General features: G+C 34.7%; 1 protein-coding gene across 1 annotated transcript in view; it reads left to right on the top strand.

Annotated features, from left to right (window-relative positions):
- Positions 1–510: 510 nt before the first annotated feature.
- DNAH8 (dynein axonemal heavy chain 8) overlaps positions 511–27,660 on the top strand; it is a 120,565-nt gene continuing 93,415 nt past the window's right edge. Inside the window, 22 exon segments of the mRNA XM_017742332.1 lie at positions 511–708; positions 1,321–1,455; positions 4,470–4,554; positions 5,387–5,535; positions 6,875–7,064; positions 7,423–7,586; positions 8,574–8,750; positions 9,091–9,204; positions 11,543–11,650; positions 13,382–13,483; positions 14,775–14,921; positions 15,852–16,049; positions 16,574–16,650; positions 17,123–17,222; positions 19,368–19,487; positions 20,205–20,340; positions 21,049–21,236; positions 22,163–22,243; positions 23,013–23,129; positions 25,576–25,695; positions 26,443–26,572; positions 27,607–27,656. Of these exon segments, the coding sequence (XP_017597821.1) occupies positions 517–708; positions 1,321–1,455; positions 4,470–4,554; positions 5,387–5,535; positions 6,875–7,064; positions 7,423–7,586; positions 8,574–8,750; positions 9,091–9,204; positions 11,543–11,650; positions 13,382–13,483; positions 14,775–14,921; positions 15,852–16,049; positions 16,574–16,650; positions 17,123–17,222; positions 19,368–19,487; positions 20,205–20,340; positions 21,049–21,236; positions 22,163–22,243; positions 23,013–23,129; positions 25,576–25,695; positions 26,443–26,572; positions 27,607–27,656 (2,880 nt within the window). The 5' untranslated portion in view covers positions 511–516.

Below are 27,660 nucleotides of genomic sequence, written 5' to 3'. Positions count from 1 at the left end.
ATAGGCCTCAAATGAACTACTAAGGAATTCCTGATAGTTATCTTCATCCTTATTGTAATAGTACAATGAGTAGAATAGCAATTTCTATGTATGTAAGTCTTTTTATAAGCTCAGTTGCTGAATTTGTGTATATATCTTAGCAACTAAAATTTAAAGAAGTCATTTGTATTCAAAACATTTTCTAATTCTCAGTAATCAGATATGAACTGAAATTATTTATATTTTAAAACATATTTGTTATATAGAAAGGCATTCATGCCACAAAACACACGTGTATGAAAAATTGTTTTTAAAAAATGTCTCAATCTTCACCTTGACATTTGTAAGCTATCATAAAAATGTATATAAATGACTGGAGTTTTAAGAACAGGAAGACGACTTGATGAGACTATTAAATTTATATTTAATTCACTGGAAAGTCAGTTTTGCAATGCTACTGTCTTCTGGAAAAGGTAGACTTGAAATGTCTGGATTGTTATAGATATAATCTTCTTTTTTCAAATTTCAGATTTTAGAATGGCGGGGGTACAAAAAAATACTAAAAGAGGTTCAACCACTGGAGAAGATGTAGCCAGATCGTGTCACTCTGCTCAACGAATAGCAAGCCTTTCCTCTTCTCAAGAGTCTCGTTCTTTTGGAAGTCAAAGTTTGGCTAGGTTTTACCGCCCTAGTGGAGCTCCAAGCGTGCAAAGTTTCAGAGGAAGAAAGGTTATAAGCTTCTGGTTCTTTCCTCAGATTATTAAATTCAGTTTGTATTAATCATTAGTTTAAATTATTTATTTATTTATTTATTTTATTTTTGTTTAGACTTTTTACTAAACTATTTCTGGGAAAAAGTGACTCTTTTTTTCCATGTTTGTAGTATTTTAAAATTTTAAAGTAACAGAGGTAGGAAGCAGGATAACTGAATAATTTACATTGGAGCAAAGCTGTACTCAGTTCCTGCAAATATTTACCCACACTTTATTTTAAATGGATGTTTTAACCTTTCTGTATTCATTTAATAAATGGAAATTTTGACCGTGAACAATGAAACCAGTTAATGTCACATAAAAACCTTAAAATCTAGCTGTACTATTCTTAATGTTTGTTTTTACTTGACATACCCTAAGATTCGACTTCACATCTTATAATAATACTTTATAATTTGTTCTTCTGTTAGCCTCTTAAAATTTAGGTATTTTTAAAGATTAAGCCATTTATGTAGTCATAAATACTATACAGTAGATTTCATCATCAGTTGCACGTTAAGTAGTTAGAAGGTCATTGTTGTGATTACTTTGTGTATTTTTATCTTGAAAGACTTGTTTAATGTTTTAGGCTCAATATGAAGCAGCAAGAGAAAATCGAAGAGCAAAAGTTAATGCTTCATATAAATACATATTTGAAGTTCTCAGTGCTGGGGTAGGCTTAGACTTACCAGCTGTGGAAGAACTCATGCTGGACGTCCCTTCGGTGAGTCTGTTCTGTATGCTTGTTGATTTAAATTATTAGTTAAAATATGTAGCAAATTACCCCTTTGATACGAAGTGTTATCCATCATTTTGACTATTCCTGCCATAAAATGTGATTACTAAGGCACACAATTCATCTAAAAGGATACCTGACTAAATCTTTCAGCTAAGTTTCCTGACAGATTTGTGAATATCCCCTAGGGTTTTGGTTGTGGCTTTTTCATCTTTCTTACCTCAAGGGAAATATAAATACCACTGTTATTTTGATCAAAGGGTTTCTTGTCACCTCTACCAGTTCCAACAAGTTTCATCTAGCTCAGACTGACATTATTGTGTTCTAATTATGATCATTTTTGTTTGTTAAGCAAGTTCTCACTGAAATTCCAAAGATTCTGCAAAAATGTGTGACTTCATGGGAACATTTTGAAGACTAAGAGTGTTACTAGTAATAAGAAGGAAGATTAATCCTGCACCATTTAAATACTATAATTATGTTTGAAAGACCCACTAAACCATTTCAATTTCAGTTTTATGTTGGGATGTTTAAAAGATTGGGTTAAGTGGGTTTGTAGAGTGTACAGATCCCAAACCTGTGGAACTTCTGAAATCTTTCATTATTTTTGTGTCTTTAGCATTGTCTTTCATGATGTTTCAAAGTGATTAAACAATCAGGAGCAAACAGTTAAATTGTACTTTTAGTAGATTATCAAAAGTCAATACAGCTGCTGTGAAAAGATATGACTCGACTTCTCTGATTGCGTTGTTGTTATTTGACTGTTGTTGCATCTGATGTTATTTTGGTCTGTTAGAGAGATTTGACTGAGCATTTGAAACTCAGCCAGATAATATCTCCTTTGATCAAGCAAATAAATTCTTAGAGCTTCAGTTGTGCAGTTACAAGCCAAATGTAGTCTTAATCCAAATTTGTTTGGGTTTTGTTTGTTTCTTGATATTTTTATATCATAAAATGTACTTAGCCTCGTTTGGGGTTTTTTTCTGCTTATGCGACATAGAGGTGTGTTAAGAATTGTCCCTTTTTCCTGTTTTCTAAATGATACATAGTTTTAAATCATTCTGATTCCATGTGAAGTTGCTGTTCTGCACCAAGTTTGACTAATCCAGACACTTGAGAAATTGGGAATTTTTGGGTTCTTGAGGGTTTTTTTTGTATTTGATTTTGGTTTCTTTGCTTATTTTTGTTTGGGTTTGGTTGGGTTGTTTTGGGGTTTTTTTGGTTGTCACCAGGAACATCTGTGACGTTTTTGTGGTTGGACATTTTCCTGCTCCCAGTTTTAATTTATTTATAAACAGTTCAAGCTGTTGGGGCTGTGTCAACATCGTCCCTCAACAAATTGTCATTTAATAAATTCCCATATACATGTCTCTGACACCCATGAGTTGGGTTTTGCCCTTCAAAGTGTTAGCCTGCATATGTATTCACTCAGTGGGTGCGTGAGTACCACACGGACTTGAAACAGAAGCTCTTTGCAGAATCAATAGCTATGGGGACAGCCCACATCTTACCTCCTGTGTAGAATCATACAAGCCCAAAAGTTACTGTTTGTCCTCTTCCTCACAAGCTGGAGTGCTTTTTGTAGTAGTGAATTTTTTCCTGGTTTTTGTCACTGCACTTTCAGCACTTCAACAATTTTTTCTTTCATTATTTTGGGGGTGGGTTTTTTTAATGTATTTTTCTCTGTTTTAACCTTGTTATTCACTAGTGCCTGTTAACCAAAGTGAAATGTGCTTCTGGACCAGGTTTGCTTTTTTAAAATTTTGTTTTCATGCGGTGTTGTCTTCTCACAAGAGTAGCTTTAAATTCTGTCCCCCTGTGTGTTACTCATTTTCCTATTGCTGTTCTGATTCAGCTTTAATATTTGTTTATTTTGGGCAAAAAAACCATGCTCATAAGAAATATGCCACCCCTAGAAGTGTATCTTTTGTCCCTGAACAGGTGATGCATCTCCACACGTACTTGCTTGCTAAACTTCTGACCTTTCTTTTTGATGGGGAGAAAACAGGAGGACTCACTACTGTGGTTAAGCTGTTCAGTTGGACACTTTGAATGCCCAGTCACATATTGTTGAGTTAGTCATCCTTGCAGATAACTACAGAGACTGTAAAAGAAGCTGGATTTTGACCAGATCATTCAGTAACTTCTTGCCTTTTTTTAGTGCTTTTCAGAGCTTTGCTCACTTCTGGTTAAATCACACAGCCCGGTTTTACCAGGACACACAAATTTTCTAGGGCTGTTTGAAAATTCAGACTTTGGAAACCCTTGCTGTTATTTCAGGCAAGTTCTTCAGAATGACAGTCCATATACAAACAGTATTTGTTTCAAAGCTTTGCATTCTCACTATCCTCAGCACCTTGTATAACAAGACTAAATCAAAATGGACATCTAGAGACCTGTGGGAGTTTAGGGTGGCCAGTTTATTGACAGGTACAGCCAGCTACTTGTGGGGTGGCATGGTCTCCCTCAGAGATGATCTCACTGTCCTTCCAGAGGTCAGCAAAACCTTTGTTATCATGAAGAAGTTTCAGAGCCAATGTGGCCTATTCATGTCTTGAGAATAAAATGCTCACACATCATGTTATTCTTCTTATATGAATTAATATTCTACATTAAGGGGTACAGTAGCAATAGCAGGGTATGTCAAGTCATGCAGAAGTGTTGTGTGTGTGTTTCCAAGTCTCTTATGACCAGGTACTTCAAGGTGATACTTGGAGATCTCTGTGAGTGACAGACTATCCTCCAATGTCTCTGTGTTACTGGACAAGAGCCATAAATGTTTAATGCACAGTTGCCAGGAGCTGGGCCACCAGTGTGTGCAGGCTCAGTGCTTAAGGCAATATTTGAAGTATCTATTATGTGGTTTTATCTTCTCACAATATTTGAAGATAAACATTGCATGCCAACCAAACTAAACAGGAGCATGGTCAAATTAGTTTTGCATGTCTTAAAGGCACATAAAAATATTTTGAATAACAAGTATTCACTTTTCTATTGAACAGTTCGATGCCTTTGATTCCTTTTTTACCAAGGGAGGGAGAAAATCATTGAAAATTTTCTATCAAGAAGGAGATGCACGTGGAGTAGGTAAATGTTTAGCAATATTTATACAGCCAGATGTAATAGTGGGTTCTGTTGTTCATTTTGTTTGAGGTTCCTCAGAATAAAATCTGCTTTTGCTTGTTCAGAATTTTGCAACCTTTTGCTCTGAGGACTGAAAATTCATATTTTAAGTGCTTGCTTCAAGTCAAATTGTTTAGGAAAAAATTTTAGCCATTCCTGGAAGAAATGCTATGAGAAGTTTTCCTGAAATACTGAATTGGTTTTGACTTTTTCATACGGGAGTTTTGCCCACAGTTCATTAGAAAGCACTTTCATAAAACCTGTCTCTGAATTTGCATTTATTATAAATATTTGAAATTTTTCAGTTTTCACACGCGTGGTAGAGAATTAGAATTTAATGTCTGAAATCCCTAATGATTCTCTAATCACTGCACATATTGTTCCATTACTTATTTATATTGAGCTATCAAATTCCAAAGGAATATATTCAGTGAGAACCCAAGGCCTTCTCATAGTCTGTATTTTCTCACTTAGACCTGACATCCTTTTTGGTAGGATAAATGAAAATAAAGTATATTAGTCACCAGCAAATTGTTCCAGAATGATGGGCCTTAGCAAATTCCCTTTTCAGTGCATTACAATGGGGCAAAATAGGTTTGTAAGATACATGTTATACATCTGGTGTAGTTTCCTAGTAGTGTGATTAATTAGTTACAAATTATGCTGGTGTTTGTTCTCTTACAAAAGAAGAAAATAAATGATTTATAGGTTCAATTTTGTTTCCTTATATTGATTTTAAGCATTTTATGATACCCTCACTTTTAAAAAGAGTCATACCTATGAAATTCCTTTTCAGAGTGTGGTCGAATAATTCCAGGTGTTGTAAAAGGAAGAAGAATTTCACAATTTTATGTGGAGAAGACACCAGACAAAATCACAGGACTATGCTTATATTTTGTTCGCTATAAGAATGACACCTCCATAAATGAAAAAACTATACATGAGGTACTCTGTCATATATTTTAAAAACTGAAAGCTTTAAAAGCAGCTATTTCCTGTTTCATTATTTTTTTTCACTGTTGTCATGTAGCTAAAGTTACTGGTAACTGCTTTGCTCTCCATTTTGGGTAAAGAATGAATAGCTGTATTGCTTCAGCAAATACTTGTGAATTTAGTGTTTTACAGGATTATTGTTAAAGAAATCAGCATTTAGATTAATTTCTCATTCTTCTTGATGTTTTTGAAGAGGTTAAAACCGCTAAATATGTTTTAGTTGTGATCAAAATCCCTAAACTACAAGGAACACCGAGAAGACTTTATTCCAAATAAAGGTACAGGAAAGGTCCAGGAGTTTACCTGTACCTTTCTGGTTTATGTGTCTTTGATAAATAAAATACAAAATACACATTTGTCCTGTGTAAATTATGTGGCATAAGATTTTTTGCTTTACAAGACAAAATTCTTATATAAGCGTGAGCTTCATGATTGTTCATAGCTACACGTCTTTGTATTTGGGCAGTGCTTAAGGGACTGTAGATTGGTAACAAGTAGTTTTACATATGTGTCTTATAATTAGTATTACTTCAAATTCTTCAGACAGAAAATCCATTATTAGTTTACATGCTTTATATTTCATATTAAAATATTCCATTCCTTTTGAGAGCTAAGGTGAAAGAGAAAAAACACTATTAGAAGTAGGATACAAGATCTGTCTTTATCAAGAGCCTTAATATTGGTCATAAATATTACTTTTGCGTCAGATTCCTCCCAAATTAATTCCAAATGCTGAAGGGATAAGGAAAGGAAATTTATGTTCTAGGAAGCTTGCTATGTGATGTATGTTAATACTTGCTTATTTGAAGGACATTTAAAAGACTGGAATATTATAAATAGTCAGACCTTGTATTATTTTGGAGAGTAGGAAAACGCTTAACCTGTTTCAAAGTAATATCTGTTCAGTCAGATAATTGCTTCTAGTATAATTTCAGATACGGACATTCAGAGATTTTTTTGTTACTTGCATTTCATGCATTAGTACCGAATTGTGGGTGAGAACATTTTTCTACTGTTTAAAAATCTCCGAACTGTGTGAGATAGGGAAATAACTGAAGTAACAAAAGCATAACCTGACAGCTTTTAAAACCTCTATTAAATAATTATTAACTTTCCTTTTTTATTGAAAGCACTATCTTATAGGCACACTGGAGGTGTCCTCTGCAATGATTTTCTCTCCTTAAAGTTTTTTTTGGCATATTGGAGTGGTTTTATAAAAATACACTGAACTTACAATACTGTTTCTCGTGTAAGTTACTGCTTTGATAACAATCATTTTTTTACTCTGCAGGAAATTTCCTTTGGTATTTTGGATGCTACTAATGGACTCCTACCTGGTGTTAAGGATGTAATAGAAAAGGTTTTTCTCCCTGCTATCCTAGCAACAAGTAATTGGGGTACTTTAGGTCAGTCCAAAGAGGATACAAAAGACAAGCAGAATTTTGTGGAAACAATTAACAGATACATTTCATTTTTAGGAGGTAAGCATTGCATTTAGGAAACAAACTAGAGGAAATCTACTTAAGGATTTCCGTTTAAAGGCAGTAGTGCATAGATAAGGAACTCTTCACATTCTTCAAGGAAAAATAAAATTATGAATTACTTGCATAGTATATACATGGGTAGATTCTTTTGTTAAGAAAATAGTGATACATTAGTTTTAAGGAGTATCACTCCACTTAAACCAGAATTTTCTGCTTTATGTGAGTGCAGTAAAGTGCTATTATATTGAAACAACACTGACTGCAGATGTATATTTTCAAATTTAAACTCCTTTGACTGGTGGAAATTTATTTTAAAGTCTTAATTGGTTCTGTATTGTAATTGTGCTTTTCTCAGGTGCTGCAGCAAGCATTGAAGGAACGGTTGAGTTGAAAAAAATAGATGACATTAATTTTTCTGAACTCCAGACCTTTGATAAAATAGCTGCAGCTGCTGACAATTATGACACAGTTCACCAGCTAGAGGAAGTACTTATGATATGGTATAGACAAATTGAACACGTAAGTTGTTGTTTTAACACATCAGTTCAGCATGAATATGGATAAATATTTATAAATTATATGTGAGACTTGCCTGAAGTTAGCCAAAGGCTTCAGCTGCATCTCCACCCAAGTTAAGACAAGTGCTCTCCTTCTATGCACAAGTGAAGTTACGTAGATAGTCCTTATGCCTCGGAATTTACGGTCTAGCAAGAATAAGAGTTTTGAACAATTAATACACAAATAGCAAGAAGAGAACAGAGAGTTGCAGGACTAATAACACTGGTGAGGACCACGTATGTATATAGAGCATACCTAATTGTACATTACCTGTTAAGTTTCTGCTGCCACTCCTTGTGGGAAATACTGCTCTTAGAAAGATTTTTGGTCAGGCCCAGCAGGGCATTTTTTATCCTGTGTAAGTCTTGCATGGTAAGGTCTCAGTTATCCAAGAAATTAGCATCTGAGACTTCCATGAAAAAGAGAGACTCCTTTGTCGAAATACAGAATCTGTGGAGGCAGGGATACTCTTCTTACAAGGCATACTATACTTAGTGTGTTTAGCTTACAAGAATAAAAATGTAAAAGACATGTAAAAAGAGCTGACCGGATATATATCAACATACAGATGGATACATTTATGACTGATATCTAACATTTTTATTAAACTAGTTCTCGAAGTTCTGGACAAGTGAAGTTACATTTGGTGCATTTCAATCCCTGTGTTCTGATTAAAGAAAGACATATCTGTGTATAGTGATATTCACCCAGGGTATGACAGCAGCTGAACATATGTTTTGATTGCCTTAATTTCAGTTAAGAATATGACTAAGTGCAATTCAGACTTAGAATGCTTTTCCAAATGGGAGCCATTTTCATGTGTCCGTAACTGCAAGCTTGTTCCTTTCTAAGTGATTTTCCCCAAGAGCATTTCTTCTCTATAATGACTTGTCTATTCGCTGTAGCAGACATTTGATTCATTTATATTTTTTTTCAAATGGGTTGCAGGTTCTGATTGAGAGCAAGCAGATAAGGAGAGAAGCTAAGGATTCAGGTCCACTGACTGAACTGGAGAACTGGAAATACACGTCCGCTAAATTGAACTTTATTATTGAACAGATCAAAGGACAAGACTGTAAAGCTGTTATTAATGTTCTGAAAGTTGCACACTCTAAAATACTAAAGGTAATTTTCTTGTGCTGTTTTTATTATAAATGTTATGCTTTTGTTTTTTTTTTTCTATTTCATCTAAAAAAGATTTGCCAAGGAGAATTAAAAGAGGAAAATTTAGGTATGGTGCTTGTGTGCTGAATGTATTCAGACAAAGAACTAGACATTTCAGGGATACAGTCAAAACTGAACATAAAATATATGTATAATAAATACAATAAATTAGCTTTTATTGCCTGCTTTGACAATGCCTCTTAAAAATTCATTTACCAAAGTTTACTTCTGACAAATGAGTGCAAGTTAAAGAAATAGTTTATTATGTATGAAGGTTTTCACAGTACTCTTTTCCCACTAGTCATGGCAAGAATTAGATAGCAAAATCACAGATGCAGCAAATGAATCAAAGGATAATGTGAAATACCTAGGCACACTTGAAAAAGTTTGTCAGCCACTTTATACCGCTGATATTGTAAGTATTCTTTTCATCATTCTTTATGCGTAGTTTAGGTATTTACAAAGAAATTCCAGAGCAAAATAAATCTTCCTTTCCTTATATTTACTTAAAAGTAATTTTTTCTAATTTACATTTCTAGCTTTTCTGATTTTTTTCTAAAAGCTTGTCAAGCTAAATGTTGAAGCATTCATTTATTATATATTTCATAAAATAAAGTATTTTGAAATATGTATTTAGTAAATAAGCATAAATACATATGGTTGCCTAATAAGTCAGTCCTGCTGCTGGTATTTCTTTAAAAGCAATTAAAGCAGGTACATATTTTGTGATAAAAAAATCTCCAAATAGGTCTTGCCTTGAAAATTCCATGTGTGTCAATGATCACATAACTGTAACAAAAATACCAACATTTCAGTTACATAGAAAATAATGAAACCTAATAAGGTCCTGAATGGGTAAGAAAATGTTTTAATACAGAATTTAGTATTATCTGCTTCTAGTCAGCTAGTCAGAGTTTAGATAACTGGTTGCCCAGGTACACTATTCAGTTCTAGTTTAAGGTATTAGTTATTTGGTATAATAACTATGAATTATTATAACAGGTGTATTTTCCTAATGATTGTTGCAAAATAGGATGAAAGGAGTAAGTACCCTAGAAAAAAAATGGTCATTGTCCTTTGTTTTTGAGTCCTTCATGTTTTGGTCCTATATGCCTCATGCCCTCTGTCAGAAAGTGCTGCATTTCTTTTGAATCTCTGGCAGCTTAGGATCCTACTACCAAATTTTAACTGAGGAGAAGCAAAAGGACTCAGATAATATATGACACAGAGCTCATATTGCATGGAGTAGTGTAAGAGACAAGTATGATAAGCAGTGTTACTAAGCTGTTTATCTTCAGCTCTTCAAGGTATCACTAGAGGGTGCCAGGTACCAGGCCACAATGATGAGCTACTTCATAGGTGTTATGAAGATAAAATTCTTTGTATCATAAACAAAGACTGACATTACTGTGTGCAAACCCATTGAAGAGTTCATAATTTTACTAATACAGGATAGTTAATTAGAGTTGTTTAGTCTGGAACAATTTGGATACATATGAATTTCTGTTTAATAATGTTCCTGAGATCAAGTTAAGTTTAGATAGGATTTTTCTATGATGTTCAGCTTAAGAACAGTGATTTCTAAACTAAATATATCCTGTTTTAAACAGACCTTCATTCTGTGTAGAGTTGAATTTAGTATCTGGTATGGACAACTGTTTTACATATTAGTGAATAAGGAAGGGAGTACATGTGGATTTATGATGATATGTGGTGTGTGCGTAAAATAGCATTTGGTGTATGCAGTATCACACAGTGACATTTGTAGCTGAAGTAGGTTAATACATGAAAATTCAGACTGAGCATTTAACTCGAGGCTTTGAGTCAGAAATTTCTACACAGTCTAGTATTCATGGTTTTATTTTTTGTCAAGGATTGAAAAACAAAACCTATAGACTCAGTCTCCTGATTCCATTTCAGGACTGGTGTTGGTGATGAACAACATGGACACAGATGGTTATTTCTATGTCATATAGCATTTCTTTCACACTCTTGCTAAATGCAAATGCCTGCTATGTTTATTCACAGTTTGAGTCTGCAACTCAAATTTAATTACAGGAGCTTGGTTCCATTGAGGGGTGACAGCCAAAATTACTTTCTTTATGTTCTGAATTGCAACTTTGACAAGTCCCCGATAATGTTAATGAATTATAATGTTTTACCTCCCCCCCACCAATACTTTAGACGTGTTTGAGCTACCGAGTACTTGTAATGCTGCAGTATGATTTTAACAACATGGACACTGATTTCACAAAATACGTGAAAGATTTAGATGTTTCATATAATAGTTGAAGGAATTAGGCATTCGTTAATGAAACTAACGTTGTGGCAATTATTTCACGAGTTTTATGAAGTGTCTGAATGAAACATTTTATGTAAAGGTTGTTACCACAATGAAAGTACATTTAGCAGCCTTACCTGAAGGAAAACAACATCACAGACAATTGCTGTCAGAAAAATACTTCCTATTGCACCAAAAAATGCAACCTGTACGTTTTGAATCAGTGTTCCATTTTGTTCATCAAAATAGCACATTACAATTATTCTTGTCTTGTAACATCTTTAATCTGATTTCTTAGCCAATGATCAAATGTTTTAAATGTTCTTGTTAGTTGAGGTTTGAAATATTATTGAGCATGGTTAGTCTTTTTTCATAAGAAAACTTTTGGTAAGATGACATGGCATTTTAAAGATTGATTCATGAGTATTGCTAAGAATAGGAAGTAAATTTTTTCTTGAAACTCTGCTTTGAGGTATCAATGACACAGGGAATACCAAACTTGATAAAGGCTGTACAAATGATTCACCGTGTTTCAAAATATTACAATACTTCTGAGAGAATTACATCATTGCTTATAAAGGTAAGTATATTGAGCAAAATAATAATTTTAAAAATTGTATGATTTTTCAGAAGCAAATTTAATTTAGTTTAAATCAGTAGAACATTTGTTTAAAAATGATAGTAAATAGTGGAGTTCTGCATGGGAAAGGAAGACAACTCTGTTGATCACAAGAGGACTAAACTTGGATTACAGATTTCTCTTCTGAACGGAACTTTGTTTATTCTTGGTTTATTGGTGTTAACTTTTTATATTCTTGATTAATCCTCTGATCTAAATTAATCTGATCAGTTGTTTCCTAAATCACAGAGTCCACAAAGGCTCTTTTATTCTCAGCCTTGAAGAACTAATGGCAGATGGCCATCAGTCTGACCAGGCTGTTCCTCCAAAAAGTGGGAAAGACAAAAGGTTCCTGTTTTCCGAAGCAAGTCATACTCGAAAACTTAATTGAATTTCAGATCATAAACTTTACCTCCTTAAAGAGGAAATTAAGACTGACTGTGTTTTTATTCCAATGTCTTTTGCAGAATCCAGGTATTCACTGCATGCAAAGATGGTTTGTATAATGATTTTATAACAAAAAAATCCTTCATAAGTAAACCACACACCTGCAGTAAGCATACAGGGGAAATTCACAGTACACCCTCATTACACAGACACACACTTTTTGTTTCCTTACACCCCAGGGTTCAGCATAAAGTTTTGTTATATTTCAGTTTGAACTGGGATATTAAGAAGTATGTGCTTTTTCCAATCTATATCTATTCATGTCTGTGGCTGTTTTTCATATATCATATTAGGTATACATTGCCTGTCCTATAATGGGTCTTTGCACGTTTGTATATTAACTCTTGCTAGTGTCTATTATTTACTGGCCTAAGGGAGTGAATAGTTCACTGCAAAGGCTAATAAAAAACTGGTTACATGAAGCTATGCCAAGAAATAGCAAGGAAAAATCTGTATTTTAATCCAGTCATTTAAGGTCTCCCTTTACTCTTTGTTTCCAATTAAGGATCATCAGAGGTGACACTGAAGGTCCTATCTCCAACTTCATGAGTCATTTTCTTAAAGTTTGAGGCTGCCTTTGGTGGGGCAGTTTTCAGTCTTTTTTCAGTTAGGGATACTTAAGACCTGCTTTACAGTACTCTCATGTCAGGAGAACTATTTTGAACTGTTCATATTTTTTAATAGACAAAAAATTCATCTACCTGTACCTGTCCTCTGTGATATGTCTTCTATGTCTGCACATACTTCTCTCTCTCTTTATGTCATTACTAAGTTTGGATTTTTGTGGTTGAGAAGTGGAAGAATGTTTTCTCCTTTTTATAGCAACAGAAAACCAGGGTAAAGACATACTACTAGGATACAAAATTCCTTAAGGGCAGTCTTTAAATAAGACTGCAAAGTGTCAAGATAACAATGTAAGTGAAGAATAGTTGTAATTCAATAAATTCTTTTTGTTCTTGAAGTTTGATTGATGACATTCTGTTTATGTATATGTATTGCTGAAATTTTAGGACTTACAAATACATCCTGGGACTTAAATATACATCTGGGAGTGTTCTCAGGGTTTTTATAGGGTGTTTGTTGTACATATTGCATATATTATTTAGCCATTATTATTTCCACAGGTGAAATTTATTCCAATCTGATAGTATTAATACATGCATGTGAGAATTTTGTTAGATTTTGTGAAACAGGCAAATTTCCTGTTAAGCCTGAGACCTACTTTTTTTCATTCATCTGCCCTAGGTTACAAATCAAATGGTCACAACATGTAAAGCATATATTACAGATGCTGGCTTGAATGGAGTCTGGGATCAGGAGACACCAACAGTCATTGGAAAAATCAACGTTTGTATTTTGGTGTTTTATTATTTACATGTCAAACCTACTGATTACCTGCTGATGTCATAAAGAAGCCCATACCAATATGTATCAAGTGCTTCACACCTCTTGGCTCTTTTTGTTTCATGATGCTTTGGATGTTTTCCAAAGAATTCTTAGCCCATGGGCATTGTTGAAATTACAATGGCCTCATCTTTATCAGCGTGGTCTGTCACTGACCTTGGAATTGGCATCTTTGCCATATGTGCAACCAAAGAATTAATAGTCCACATTTTTCCTCTTTGAGGAAGAGGGAATATGGAAGAGGGGATACCTCTGATATGGTACAATCTTCCTCTACCACAGGGAATCTGGTATTTGAATAGACCCTGACTTTATTACAGTAGCTTCCCATACAAGATTTCCTTGGCTTATCATGAAAGTTCAATGCTAAGATAGTCTTCCTCTTCTTCATTTGATGGTGATCTATTAAGAACAAATTAAGGGTATACAATATGCTATGGCAAATTATGTGGGGATACTGCTTGCCAATGTTAACGTAATTTCCACCTTCTCCTTTTCCAGGCCTCAGTTACTGAGTTCCTATCTTCCCCAAAAGACATAGAATACAGGGGAAGAATCACTGCCCTAGTCCTGCTGGCCGCACTAATGCTGATACAGGCCAGGATGCCATTGGCCTTCTTGGCCATGTGGGCACACTGCTGGCTCTTGTTCAGTCTACCCTCAATCAGTACCCCCAGGTCCCTTTCTGCCTGGCCACTGTCCAGCCACTCTGTCCCCAGCCTGTAGTGCTGGAGGGGGTTGTTGTGGCCAAAGTGCAGGACGCAGCACTTGGTCTTGTTAAGCATCAAATTGTTGGATTCAGCCCATTGATCCAGCCTGTCCAGGTCCCTCTGCAGAGCCCTGCTACCCTCCAGCAGATTGACCCTGGTACCCACATCTCCAAATTTATTGATGGTGTACTCAATCCCCTCATCCAGATCATCAGTGAAGATATTAAACAGGACTGGGCCCAACACTGATCCCTGGGGGACACCACTAGTGTCTGGCTGTCTGCTGGATGCAGCACCATTCACCACCACTCTCTGGTTCAGTCTACTGTATTATTGAATGTTTGTTCATATGCTGCAAATATTTTCTACAGATACTGAAAGAAAACCACTGTATTTAAGTTGTTATTGCCTGTTGACTAAAACCAGATTAAGTGATAAGTAATGACTTTGGATTGTCAATAGGTTTGAGCCCTCACTTGTAAGCACAGCATAATGAGTACAGTATTTACTCCTTCACTTTTTAGGAATGCATATGTCTGTTGAAAGAATATCAGAAATGCTTTCATGAAGCTAAGCAAGATATTTTGGAAAATCTAGGAGAAAAGGCATTTGAAGTATCAGAAATGTACATTTTTGGAAAATCTGAAGCTTTTTGTAGGAGATTAGAAAAAGTGAGTATATTGTGTTCTGTTACTATTGGTAAAGAAGACGTGTCTCTCCAAAGAACAGTTTACAAAGTGGATGCTTGCCAACATACATGCTCTTAATCATCCTGTAAAGGAGTTTGTAACTCTCTGTTGAGAGAAATTAGGCACTTCCGCAGAGAAAGTCATCCCAATGCTTTATGCTATTACGTCACAGTTGCCTTCTCAACTTGTCAATTTATCTCTCTTAGTGTGGAGAGAAATAACCTGATTGATCTAGACTCAGATCATTATTTTAGGAGGTTTAAAATTATGTGAAAAATAACACACTTTTTCTTTTTTTGAATGAGACTGAAAACTCATGTTTACTGCCAAACACAGTTCTTCAGATGATTCTGCTGCTTGGTGTGGTCTTAATGTTAGGCTTGGTAATGCAGTGAAGGGATTTTAAACCGATATTCTTAGGTTTTGCGTGGAAAAGATAGTAGGTCATTCTTGGTGCAGAATAAGGTCAGACAAGGGATAAGATGATAATCATCACAAGGTAGGAATTCTGTCAGTCTTTGATGTATTTCTTCAACACTCATTATACATACTAATCTGTAGGGTTGGTTTTTTTTATTCTTTGAGATATCTTTTTGTCATCAGTATGTATGTGCCATGTTTTAACTCATTTTCCGTAATATTCTATTGGCTCTAGCAGTAAAACATAAAAAAACCCTCTTTATCATTCAGAAAACCAAAGCTTACTTTACTTTGTGTTGGATTGTTGTGAGAACTGATGTTGAAAACTGAATTAACCATGCTTATTGAAGATACTTGACTCAGACGCAACACATTTGTGAATGCAGTAGCTAGAGGAGTGGCTGCTGTTTATTTTTTTTAACTCAGGTTTTAGTTTATAGAAGAAATAACAAATAATTCATTTTGAGCATGAATATAATATCTTTATTTCAGATAATGGAGATGATAGCCATAGAACAGAATTTTAATGCACTGACTCTGTGTGCAATCGAAGGTATAGATCTTATGGCAGTAAAATTCAAAAATGTCTACCACATTTTTCAAAAGAAACCATATGACACCCTTGATCCACAAGTAACAGAATTTGATGTGGATTTTGTGAAATTCTTGTCAGAAGTTGAACGTTTAGAGGTAAGTAATACTATAACTTATTATAACTTACTTGGGGACACATCTATGGAACTGAATGTCAGTGAGACTTTGGATTGTGAATAGGCTACATTGTTCTTCCAAAGAGCATGGAGTTTGTGTTTGTCTGGAGGAGGCTTTTTCCATTCCTTCTTCTTTCAAAAGAAGGTGTAAAGTACATCAAACAGTCCTCACAGATGATTGTCACTCTGCAGCCAAAATGACAAAAATTATGAGACCTGAGAGAATGTTTTATGTGGAAGTCATTTATTAGCCTGAAGAAAGTAGTTAGATTTTGGACAGAACAAAGCTGTAACTAATTTGTTTATTTCATAGAATTGTATGACAGTATAGAAATTATTTGACTGAAACTAGCTATTTATTAATTATATTAAGCATAGACTGATGAAGGCTGCTATTTTTATTTTTCTAAGTAGTAACAATTGCAAATGCTACTATGTTAAGAAAATATCATCAAAATACTATTCTCTGACCAGAAAAACCGTACTGAATTATGTATTCTTTAGACACAGCTACAGACTTTTATGCGTAACTGTTTTCGGAAAATTGTGTCTTCACAGAATTCACTTCAGTTACTTCAAAGGTATTGGCAACTATGTTTTAAAGTATTTTAAAGTAACTTGAAATTATGGATTAGCAGAATTTAAACAACATAGCAAGTTTTAGAACAAAGGACCTAATTAAGAATTTTTCATTACTGATATTCTGAACCACATAATCATGATAAAATACATATTTTAGCTTTCTTATGGGAATCAATATATTTTGTTTCTTAATTTCATTAGATTATTTTTATACACAAGAGTGAATATATATGTTCACTATATATATATAGAATATTAAAGGAAAAGTCTAAAAAATACTAAGCAACAACACCTAAATATCCACCAGGGTAGAAATTTTCAACTTGCTTAAACTTCCTCAAAGCAAAAAAGTTTTCTACGTTCAAATGCATTTCCTAGATTTTTGCTTTATGTAATGTTCATATACCCCAAAATAAATTTTAAAAATTATTATTTTAGAAATGTCATTTTGGGTACTAATTTTTAATACAGGTTTCAAAATCTGAATATGCCATGCCTCCAAGAAGAAATAGCACGTACAGTTGGTTGTATTCTTCAACACTATGTAGCAGATCTTGAAGCTACTAAAAAGGTATTTTTTTTCCTTTCAGTAAGTTGTAAACCTCATGTTAAAATAGGAGCAAGCATTTTAATATGAATAATTTTTATTTATTCTGCCTATTTCAATAATTTACTCCCAATGCTCAGTTTATCATACTTCTATTTTCCTGTTACAGAAAACGGGCCTTAGTGTGTGGGCAATACAATATGCACAATTACTCTTGGACCATAGTTCGTCATCACAATTTTAGTTTTTAAACCAAAATATTTTCTGTTATTTCTTCATCAGTTAAATTTAAAGAAGCATGTTCTTTACTGGCTGTGTACATTGGTTGCACGTACCTTCTGGATTTTGTTGTTATATGAGGTTTCTACAGTTAATTTGTGTTATAGGTAGCTATTATCAAATGCTGTGGCAGTATAAAATACATAATATAGTTAAATATAGGTAAATTGCATTTATGTTCATAATACAGTCATTTTTTGTGATTTTTGTAGTGCACCATGACTGAAGTATAAATGACAGTCAGCTTCTGGGGACTGCTCTTACCACTTGACTGTCAACTTTTGCTTTGTCCATAAAATAAACATCTGCATCAGAACTAGATGTCCAAACTCCCTTTCTGCTCAAGAAAGAAAGAATTACTCTAGAGTGAGTTAATCTGATCAATTTTATATCATGTCCTGAAGATTTAATAATTCCCTCCAAATGACCATTTTTTCTTCAATGAGTATTAAGGGAGTCTGGAAAACCAGACTGATGAAAAAGGTTTTTTGAGATGCTTACATTTTGTAAGATCAGCGATACAAGTTTACACAACGAATCAATATCTAAAAACTGTACTTATTACAAAATTATTCCTCCAAACAATGACTTACAACTGTAGCCTAGCAAAGCTGCTCTGAACCACTCTTTACAGTGTCCTTTCCCTATTTTCTTTAATTAGATGAATAGATTTTCAGCAGCATTGCTTGATAAAAAATAATGTAGCCCAACCTTAGCTGTATTTTCCCAGGCAAAAGAAAAATAGGTACATTTACTGAGAGGGTTTCATCCAGGTAAGTTCCTCTCACCATGAAGCTACTTGGATTTCTTTGGTTGGGGCTGTGCAGGAGACAGTGTAGGGTTAAGAAGACATGCTGGTTAGTGAAGAGTTTTGTCATCGCAGAGTCTGTGTTGTCACAGCCTGCGTCTGCATGCCTAAAGTTGAGTGGATACAAATACTCCTTTCTTCTGTCAAAGAATATGTCTTGATTCTCCTGACTAGTTCTAACTAATTATTAGATATTACTGGATTGCCTTTTATCTTTGCCAAGCGAATTATTTCTAATAAAAGGTAGTTCCTACTGCAATGCTGGTTCTAAAGTGATTGAATATTTTGTCAATGCAAATTTTGTACATTATAATTTTAGAGGGGGTTTTTTGTTTGTTTTTTTGGGGGGTTTTGTTTGTTTGTTTTTTATTGTAAGATAGCCATTCACTGAGCAGGGGACATTTTTTCTCATCTTGGGCACAGATAAAAGCATGGGCTGTGTATCCCGGAGTGCCTGCATGCATTTTGCTTACAAGTTAGTAGAAAAGTGCATATCATAGAATCCTAAATTATCCTATTTTGGAAGGGACCCACAAGAACCATTATGTCCAAATCCTGAGTAGCTAATAGTCAGATATGTGTATCTGAAGAACAGTGTTGATGTTTCTAGTCAGGAAAAAGATCTCGGGTAACAATATAGCTTGGGCCTCTCCTGAGGCCTGTTCCCAAGCGAAGGAGGAAAACCCCACAAGGGTTCTCCCAACACCACTTCCTTAAACAGCTTGCTTTTACAGCAGATGGCTTCAAAGGCAGGCATCAGACTTGGTCCTAAATACTGGCTGCTCAGCCCCTGGGTTCACGATGCCTTTTGGTGTACTCAGGACTCTGTCATAAGTAAGCACAGCTGAGAAACAGCATGAGATAATGAAGACAGGAGAGGTACCAGCAGTGATACGTGTGCCTCTCTGAAGTGTACCAAGTCAGGGAAGAAATATATTTTTCTCTCCTTGAACTGCTGTGTGACTTCACACAAATTTATTCTATTTGGGAGGAAGAAGAGACTGTGGTACCAGACAAAGCAGTTTAGCATTTCAATAGATTTTTGTTAATCCGTGTGTTTAATGATATTGTTCTTACTGTAGCTTTACCAAGCTCAGAAAGATGACCCTCCTCTTGCTCGAAACATGCCACCTATTGCAGGAAAGATATTGTGGGTGAGACAGCTGTTCAGAAGGGTAAATGAACCAATCAGCTATTTCCATGTAAGTTGATGTGCCAAAAAATTAGGTGTAACAGTGAACTCTCTTACTTCAGTAGAGTGATCATAAAGTTTCTGGTTATGATTATGTCACTTATTATATGCTAGGCAACATTTTTCTTTGTATATGTATACTGCTCTGCAGTAACCCTTGTTGTAGATCCAAGATGTAATGTTGGAATAGAACAGACTAGACTATTTCAGTTGAAACGAATCTTGAACAATTCTTGAAATATTTGAATGATTCACCTACAAAGCATCTAGGGTCTCCTGCCAAGTTATCTTCTATGTGAGAGAGGTTTTCACTTTCCTATTTCCCTCAGAAGTGAATAATGGTCATCTAAATCTGTTCCAAGGAAAACAGGCATAAATATTATTCCTGATTAAAAAAGGAATTTTTTACAATAAATTTTCAGTTATTCACTTTGGGTAGAACTGAGTATCCATTTCACTGTGAATTGCAGGTGTTTGTGACAGTATATTAAAATAATTGCTCTTAGTGGTGTCAAATATTTAGTATTTATTCCTTAAAAGTTCTTACTGACTTTATTGCCCCGTAAATTTGAATCATAAATAATTGACACAGTTTTTAAGAACTCTGTCAGTATAATTCACGGTATTAACTTAGACTATGTATGGACAATAGTTAAACTGAGAAAAACCCAAGCGTTATGGATGTTTTTGGATATAGTTTTAATTTGAATGTACTGTGTTTTAATAGAAACATTCGGATATCTTGGCAAGTCCAGAAGGTAAAGCAGTTGTTCAATCATACAACAAACTTGCATATGTATTGGTGGAGTTCGAGGTAGTCTATCATAATGCTTGGATGAAGGAAATGTCACAATTACAATATTGTAAGTAATTAAATGTGTACTTGCTTCTTTAAAATATTATTGAATGGCAGGTCAACACAAATCAAATCAGATACTTTTTTTAAGCCTCGTTTACCCTTAAAATATGCAGGTTAATCATGATTCAATTAGCAGGCTCATTAATACAATGTCAGTGCTTTACTGACCTTGAAAGTTGGTTTTGATGGGGAAGATTGCAGATTTGGTACACTGTTCGACAGATGACTGTCAACAGTAGTGACACAAATTTAACAGTAGTGACACAGATAACTTTGGTATTTAAATTCTCTGTGTGTACTATTTAATAACTCTTTCTGGTTTTTTTCCAGTATAATAATTCATAAGGTTGTATTGCCCCAGTCCCTCTAAGGACAACTATTACTTAATGGCTAGAAATGTTTGGTATTCAAGCGTTGTGTTTCCAGGTCCGTAGAAAATAAATTTCAAAATTTTTTAACTTGGGCTGAGAAAAACTGAGACACAAATAAGACTGGATCTGAGGCTTTTTTAGTTTATGAATACAAAGCCAAAAGTTATGTAATGAAAGTTGGTTGTGTATTTTCTTTAACTGAAAACAACATGAAGCTATTTCACAAGTAACCATACATACTTAATCACTATATAGTAGTATTAGAAATCTTGATTTCATAATAATTTCTAGAACATAAACAATTTTTTGTCTTAGAAACTGATGCTAGAATGTCTTTACAGCCTTACAATCCACGATATTTGTGCGTCATCCTAAAACCGAGCAGTTCCTGGTTAATTTTGATCCACATATTCTAGAGATTGTGCGAGAGACCAAATGTATGATAAAGTTGGGTCTGGAAGTACCAGAGCAAGCAGTCAAGATAGCAATAATGGAAAATAAACTGAAGTCAAACAAGTTGTACTTAGAGGTAGACTTGAAATGTATCATGATTGCTGTTTAAAAAATTAAAAAGAAAATGCGTTTAATCATAGAATTTTTTTCTATAGTTAAAGATTAAAGCTGGGTAAGAGGTAGTTTAAGATAAATTTGTGGAATGCACAGGTGGGCATAGAAAATCTCATTTGAAAACCCTGTGCTAACTGCTGTGTGGGCTGGTAGATACTTAAATATAAGAATATATACTTCGTATACCCAGTGGCACACTAAGTATGCTTTGGTCACGAAATAATTAAAGCTATACAAAAAGTTTTCACTGCCTGAAAATCAGTAAAATGCAGTTTTATAGTTTTTGAGAAGAAAGATTGTACTTAATCTGGTTTGGAAGATATGGTGAGCCACAAAAGCGTGAAAAGTTTTGCAGGTTACCTGCAAGAGAAGTTGCATTTGTTATACCTTTTGTAGTATCTGCTGTTGTATTATTTCAAAGAGCCTATATCTTGGGGATGAGGTGTGTAATACAAGATTTCTCTGTGTGTGTGTGCATATGGCATAAGACAAGAGGTTACTTTTAAAACTGAGTTCACACCTGACTTAAGCATCTGGAGCACGATACTCAATTTTAAGAGGGTATTGTGACTTACGGTCACTAAAGTTCAAGCTGTCCTTAGTTCTAGAGAAAGATCATACTTTTTCTGGCTTTGTGCCTTAAGAAAATGTTGTACAAAAGTGGCTTTCATTCTTCCTTCTATAGCATGATACAAATTCATTACATTCCAGAAATTATATTCATAGGTATGTAATGTCTGTGTAAAATTCTACAATTGTTTTCAAATACAGCATTGTGCTGCTTTCAATGTCTTTTTCTGATGATTTGATTGCATGACAAATTGTTTGCTTCGGTAAAGAAATGCTGGAAATATTCTGCTTGATACTACCCTTTCTAATAATCAACAGGGTCTTGTCCAGTCTTACGAAGATTTGTGTAAAAAAACACCAAAAATTTTTGTAAATCTACTAACACCAAAAAGGAATAAGGTTGGTATTGCTACATACATTTCAGTATACCTCATAAGAAGTTAAAATAACTTAGTAATAATTTATAATTCTAAAATATTTAGATGGATCTGCATGTTGTAAACTTAATGAATTTTACTGAGACCTTTAAGACTAAAAATTTGCACATTGTATCCCTCATACAGTTCTCAAATAATGTGTATTACAATCAAATAATCTTAGTGCCTATGAGATAGAAGACCAGTAGAACAAAAAATATGGTTTTTGCGGTCTATTTACCTCCACAAATCTCTGGCTTTAACATGGAAGTTTGCTTGGAGAGAATTATTAACCTTGTGAATTGAGTCTCTTCAGTGGTGTAGAATGCTACACTATGATGTTATATGCTACACTAAAGGTACAGCTTGATTGGAGATGCAGAATGTCTATCCCACAAGCCATTTTGTTTTGCCAGACATTTACAAGTGTATGTATGTGACTGTTCTAAGTAACTCTCCCCTTTTTGGTTGTAAGTAGTCACACCAAAAGGTTGCAGAGTTTGTGTAAGTTTGTATAACTACAAAGTTGGACAGTAGTGTGAGGAGCAAAAAAACCGAGGCTGTAGTATGCCCTACCCTCCCCTTCCTATTGCATAGATTTCTTTGACCTTTTTTCTTGGAAACTTGTAATGTCCCTTGCACACCACTCTGTTTTATAAACAATATTAGTGATTCTACTAATAATGGCACTTGTTTTAATTGTTTTCTGTTGTGGCTTTTAAAAATCTATTAAATTATATTTTTATGCTTAGATGGACAATTTGTTGAGGCAAGGACTTACCATGTTGACTTGGTCATCTGTGACGCTGGAAACTTTCTTTCAAGAAGCTGATGAAGTTCTGCATATATTTAGACAGCTTTTGAGAAAGGTACACACTTGCTCACTACATAAATAAAACTAAAAGCTTACAGAAATTATTTCTAGGACACTATTTTTCATATTGGAACATAATCTGTACTTATTTTTGTATCATATGTAGAGATTTTGTTGCTTTATAAAATAGGTTCTTTTTTTTGAATAGGGATGTACTCAATGATTCTCTCCCGTTATTGCCATCATATGTTTGATTTTTGTTTCTGTCCAGAAAGTAGAATCAATTTCCACTCCTTGTCTTCAGATTCTGGGGCTTTCACTCTGATTTTCAGAGTCAATGCCTGTCTTTGAGTGCTTGTCCATGAGCGCAGCTGCATAAAAGGTACTTCCATGTAAATACTGTTGAGTGGAGAACTTTGGAACATTCACTCTATTCATAGCAGGCATGTTGTGAAACTGTGTCGTCTTTGTGCAGCCCATAAAATAATGAAGGAGAATATGCCTTTTCCTCACAGTTCTCTGCATGCTGCTCTGTGCTCTTTTACTGTCTTGGTATTTTTCATGTAATTTCTAAATTAATTTGATTCCATATTTAATATCTGCGTAAGTAATCTGGATGATGGGATCAAGCGTACCCTGACAAAGTTTGCCAACGACACCAAGCACAGTGGGAAAGGGGAGAGCCACCCTGCAGGAAGATCTGAATAGGTGTGAAGAGTGGACTAACAAGAACCTTAAAAATTTCAACGAGGACAAATATAAGGTCTTGTGCCTGGGCAAACATAATCTAGGAGTGCAGCATAGGCTGAGATCTGCCTGATCGGGCAAGAGCTCTCTGGAAAAGGACCTGGGCGTCCTGGTGGATAACAAGTTCAATGTGAGCAAACAGTGTGCTGCTGCAGCAAAGGAAGTCAACAGGATGCTGGGTTTCATCAACCAGCAGAGATAAAAAACTCACCATTCACCTCTACTCAGTCCTGGTCAGGCCAAACCTGGAACTGTGTTCAATTTTGGTCCCTGCTATATAGAAGGGATTTGGAGAGGGTTCAGGGAAGGGCCACAAAGATGATCAAAGGACTGAGAAGCCTGACAAATGAGGAAAAGCTGAGAGAAATTGGTTTGTTCAGCCTTGAGTAAAGAAGGCTTAGGGGAGACCTTACCATCGTGTGTAATGTTTGAAGATTGGAAAGATTCCTATTTGACACAGGAGGAAATTTTTTTGCAATGAGAACAGTCACTCATTGAAATAACCTCGCAGTGGAAGTGGTGGATTCCCCAGTGTTGGACAATTTTAAGACTCAGCTGAAGAGGGTGCTGGGACATCTTGTCTAGGCCATGCTTTTGCCAAGAGAGGTTGGACCAGATGATCCTTGAAGTCGTCTTCCAACCTGATACTCTATGATTCTTTGATTTAACATGCTTGAGGACCTGTGTTGGCTTGGTTTTTTTCTCAAGAATTTACCTTGACAGTCAGATTGCCCTTCTGGCTTGATAGTTGAACTATATGATTATTATCTCTTCTATGAATATCTTAAATCGTGTCTCTTGTGGTAGGAGATTGTTAGTCACTGGTCAGTATATGTAATTCTTTTTATGTATGGCAGAAAATCATAATTATGATCAAGTGCATTGTTTGCCACTGAAAACCAAAGCTGGAAAAAGGTTGTGCCAGAAATTAACAGTTTTGTAAGCCTGAGTATATCTGAAATAATCATGTTTTTGTGTAGAAACACTCTATTTTCATTAAGTATTTAGGTTGTATGCATTTTTTTTACTTTTCCCTCCCGTATCAATTAAAAAAAAGTTAACCTGGTTTAGACTCTTGATTGCTGTGAATGGGGTATTATTGACAAATAGGAAAAAAGTGATGTGAAACACAAGCATGAGGTGCTTTGTGAAAAACAAGATCACAGATGCAGACTGTTTCAGATAAAACATTAAAAGCTGGACAGAAGTCAGTTTTACTTGGATTCTGCCATGGCAAAAAAAGTTCACTGTAGTTGACTGTATACTAATAATGGTGCAATTTAGAATCCAAATCCCAGCAAAAAACTATGTTGACTAAAAGAAGGAGAAAGACTGAAGATTAACCCATCAAGCAATTTATGGTAGACCCCCCTTGCCTTGCTGCTAGACTTGTGGTCAGTAAGATCATGAACAAGAATCTAATTACATTGATTCTGTTACTCTGTTTTATTTGGTCTAGCAGCAGTGTATCTTGCATGACAGGAATGATTTAGGGTCTGACTTTCTATTGCTGCCTGTCTGCCTAAAACTGCAGTTAAACCAGCCAGAATCCTTTGGGAGTCTAGCCATTGTAAATAACCCTCAAGTTACCATAACTCTGGTTATTATTCCCTTTCTGAGAGGATTTTCTACTCTATAACATTCTTGTATTTATTTTTCTGCAAAACATTTTTTACCTGTTGGTGCTCTCTTAAGTAGAACATGTTATGCTTTAAAGATACGTGTGTGGTATTAATCTGATTTTCTCTTTTTAGGTTAATATTTTAAGTGAAGTGCAGATTGGTTCACTATTAAAAGAAATATCAAGTACTTCCTTACTTAGTTTACCAGTAGATGGTCCTATCAAAATAGAGGATCTGTTGACTGACAATGAGGTGTGTGCCACTTTATATCTTTCAACTTGAATTCTACGGCATGTTAGAAAAAATGCTTTAGTAAATGAAAATAAAACTAAAAAATAATTCTCTATGTAAAAATACAGAACTTTATTTGTAATTAAATTATTTTGGTTAAAACATTTTATATGAAGATATATTGGTTCTTTGGTATTTGAGATTCTTAAGCTGTATTATTTCATAGATAATCTTATTTAAGTGCTTTGTAATTAGATGAGATTTTTTTTGTTTATGAAGGACCTCAGACTTATATAGCCTTTCTTGCCCCCTATTTTTTCCAAATTGTTTTTTTAAAGGAGAAGGCAAAAAATACTTTCCAACAAGTATATTTCAAAATCTGAAAGTTTTCTTATTCCAAAATAGGCTAAAAATGTATAATCAAATCAGTGCAAGTAAATAAAATCATTAAGGACAGTTGAAACAGTATTTGGATAATTTCAGATTCGGACTGTGACCTCCCTTCAGTATTCAGGGTTTTTTTCAAGCACCTAAAAGTACCATTACATTTGATAAATGGATTTTTTTGGGGCATTAAAAGATAATGATAATATAACTGAAGATTTTTATAAATATACAAGTATATTTTAATAAATATCTATGTTTCATTGAAATAATTTATTCTGATAAGCACAATATTCAGGGAAATGTTTTGAATCTCCATAAAGAGGAACAGTAATAAAATAAGCAGTGTTACTAAGACAATTCATTGATGTTTTTATTTAACAGGATTATACTAAAGAATGTGCTGAATCCTTGAATATCAAAAGCATGCACATTGAAGATGCTGTTCAAGAACTAATAGATCTGTTTGAAAAGAATTACGAATTTCCATCTTCTAAGCCCTCAGAACCACAAGGTAGTTAGTGCTGCTTATTTAAATGAAGTGTTCTGTAGACTTAGCTAGTTTTTATCAAAAGTGATCTGTTATAGATAATTTTCTACACACTTCTCCCTCCCACTACGTTTTCATCAGTGTCACAGTCCTGCCTTCTTTAACCACTCTTAAACTAAACCACTAGCTCATGAAATACGGAGATACTTCAGTTTTGGTGGGGTTTCTAGAGTTGAAATCTGTCCTTCTGTTTAGATTAGCAAAGTACTTGCTCTAGAGGAAGAACATTAAAGTTCCATTTCTCTCAGTCACTGATCGTAACTCTCCCCCTTCACATCTCCCCAGCTGCAAGTGAAATACAGTGTTCCTCTCTTCTTAGCTATGTCAGTTTTTTGGTACTGTCCCTCTGCTTTTAACTTTCCTGCCACAGTAGAATTATGTCTCAAACACCAGTGCTTTGCTGGCTGGTCAGTTTAAATTAGTATAGTCAACTGCTGGCACATGCATGGCTGGTTCCCTCTTCTTTGGGGTGTCTCACAAAGATTTTAGAAGGTTCCGTACTGTTACAAGACAAATATTATATTTTAAGGAAAAATTTATTTCGAGGCTTAATCACTAATGGAGCTCTTTTCTTTCATAGGATGTTTTTCTTCTGGCTTCAGATTTCTCCAGCTATAGAGGCACAGTCAGGGTCAATACTCCAGGTGGTTTGATAGGATGCAAACAGAAAAAAGATGACACAAAAATACTTCTCTGTCTTTTGTTAAATTTTTTATACTGATTTTGATTTTTTTGGCCATTTTCACTGATACATTCATGTCTGCATATCTGTCTTTAGTAACAGATTGGTAGTGCACAGTGTTCATTATGCTAAGGATTATAGGCTGGACTCTTAACCACATTCCTGGTGTGAAAAAGTGTTATGAAATAAAACCAATTTTTGGTGAGCCAGGTATTACTAAAATAAAAGTCAATATTGTTTTGCCTCTAATGAGGGGACAGCATGCTTTAAAGCGGAATACATGTGAAATAACAATTATTTCTTTTTAAATTTGCAGTAAAACATATAGCATTTGAAAGTAAAGAAAAGGAGAAGGAAAAAACTCCTGCTG

This window comes from Corvus brachyrhynchos, unplaced genomic scaffold, assembly GCF_000691975.1.
Source record: "Corvus brachyrhynchos isolate BGI_N302 unplaced genomic scaffold, ASM69197v1 scaffold188, whole genome shotgun sequence".
Classification (NCBI taxonomy): domain Eukaryota; kingdom Metazoa; phylum Chordata; class Aves; order Passeriformes; family Corvidae; genus Corvus; species Corvus brachyrhynchos.
Note: the sequence above shows the minus strand (reverse complement) of the source record. Positions and strands in the feature narration are given on the sequence as shown.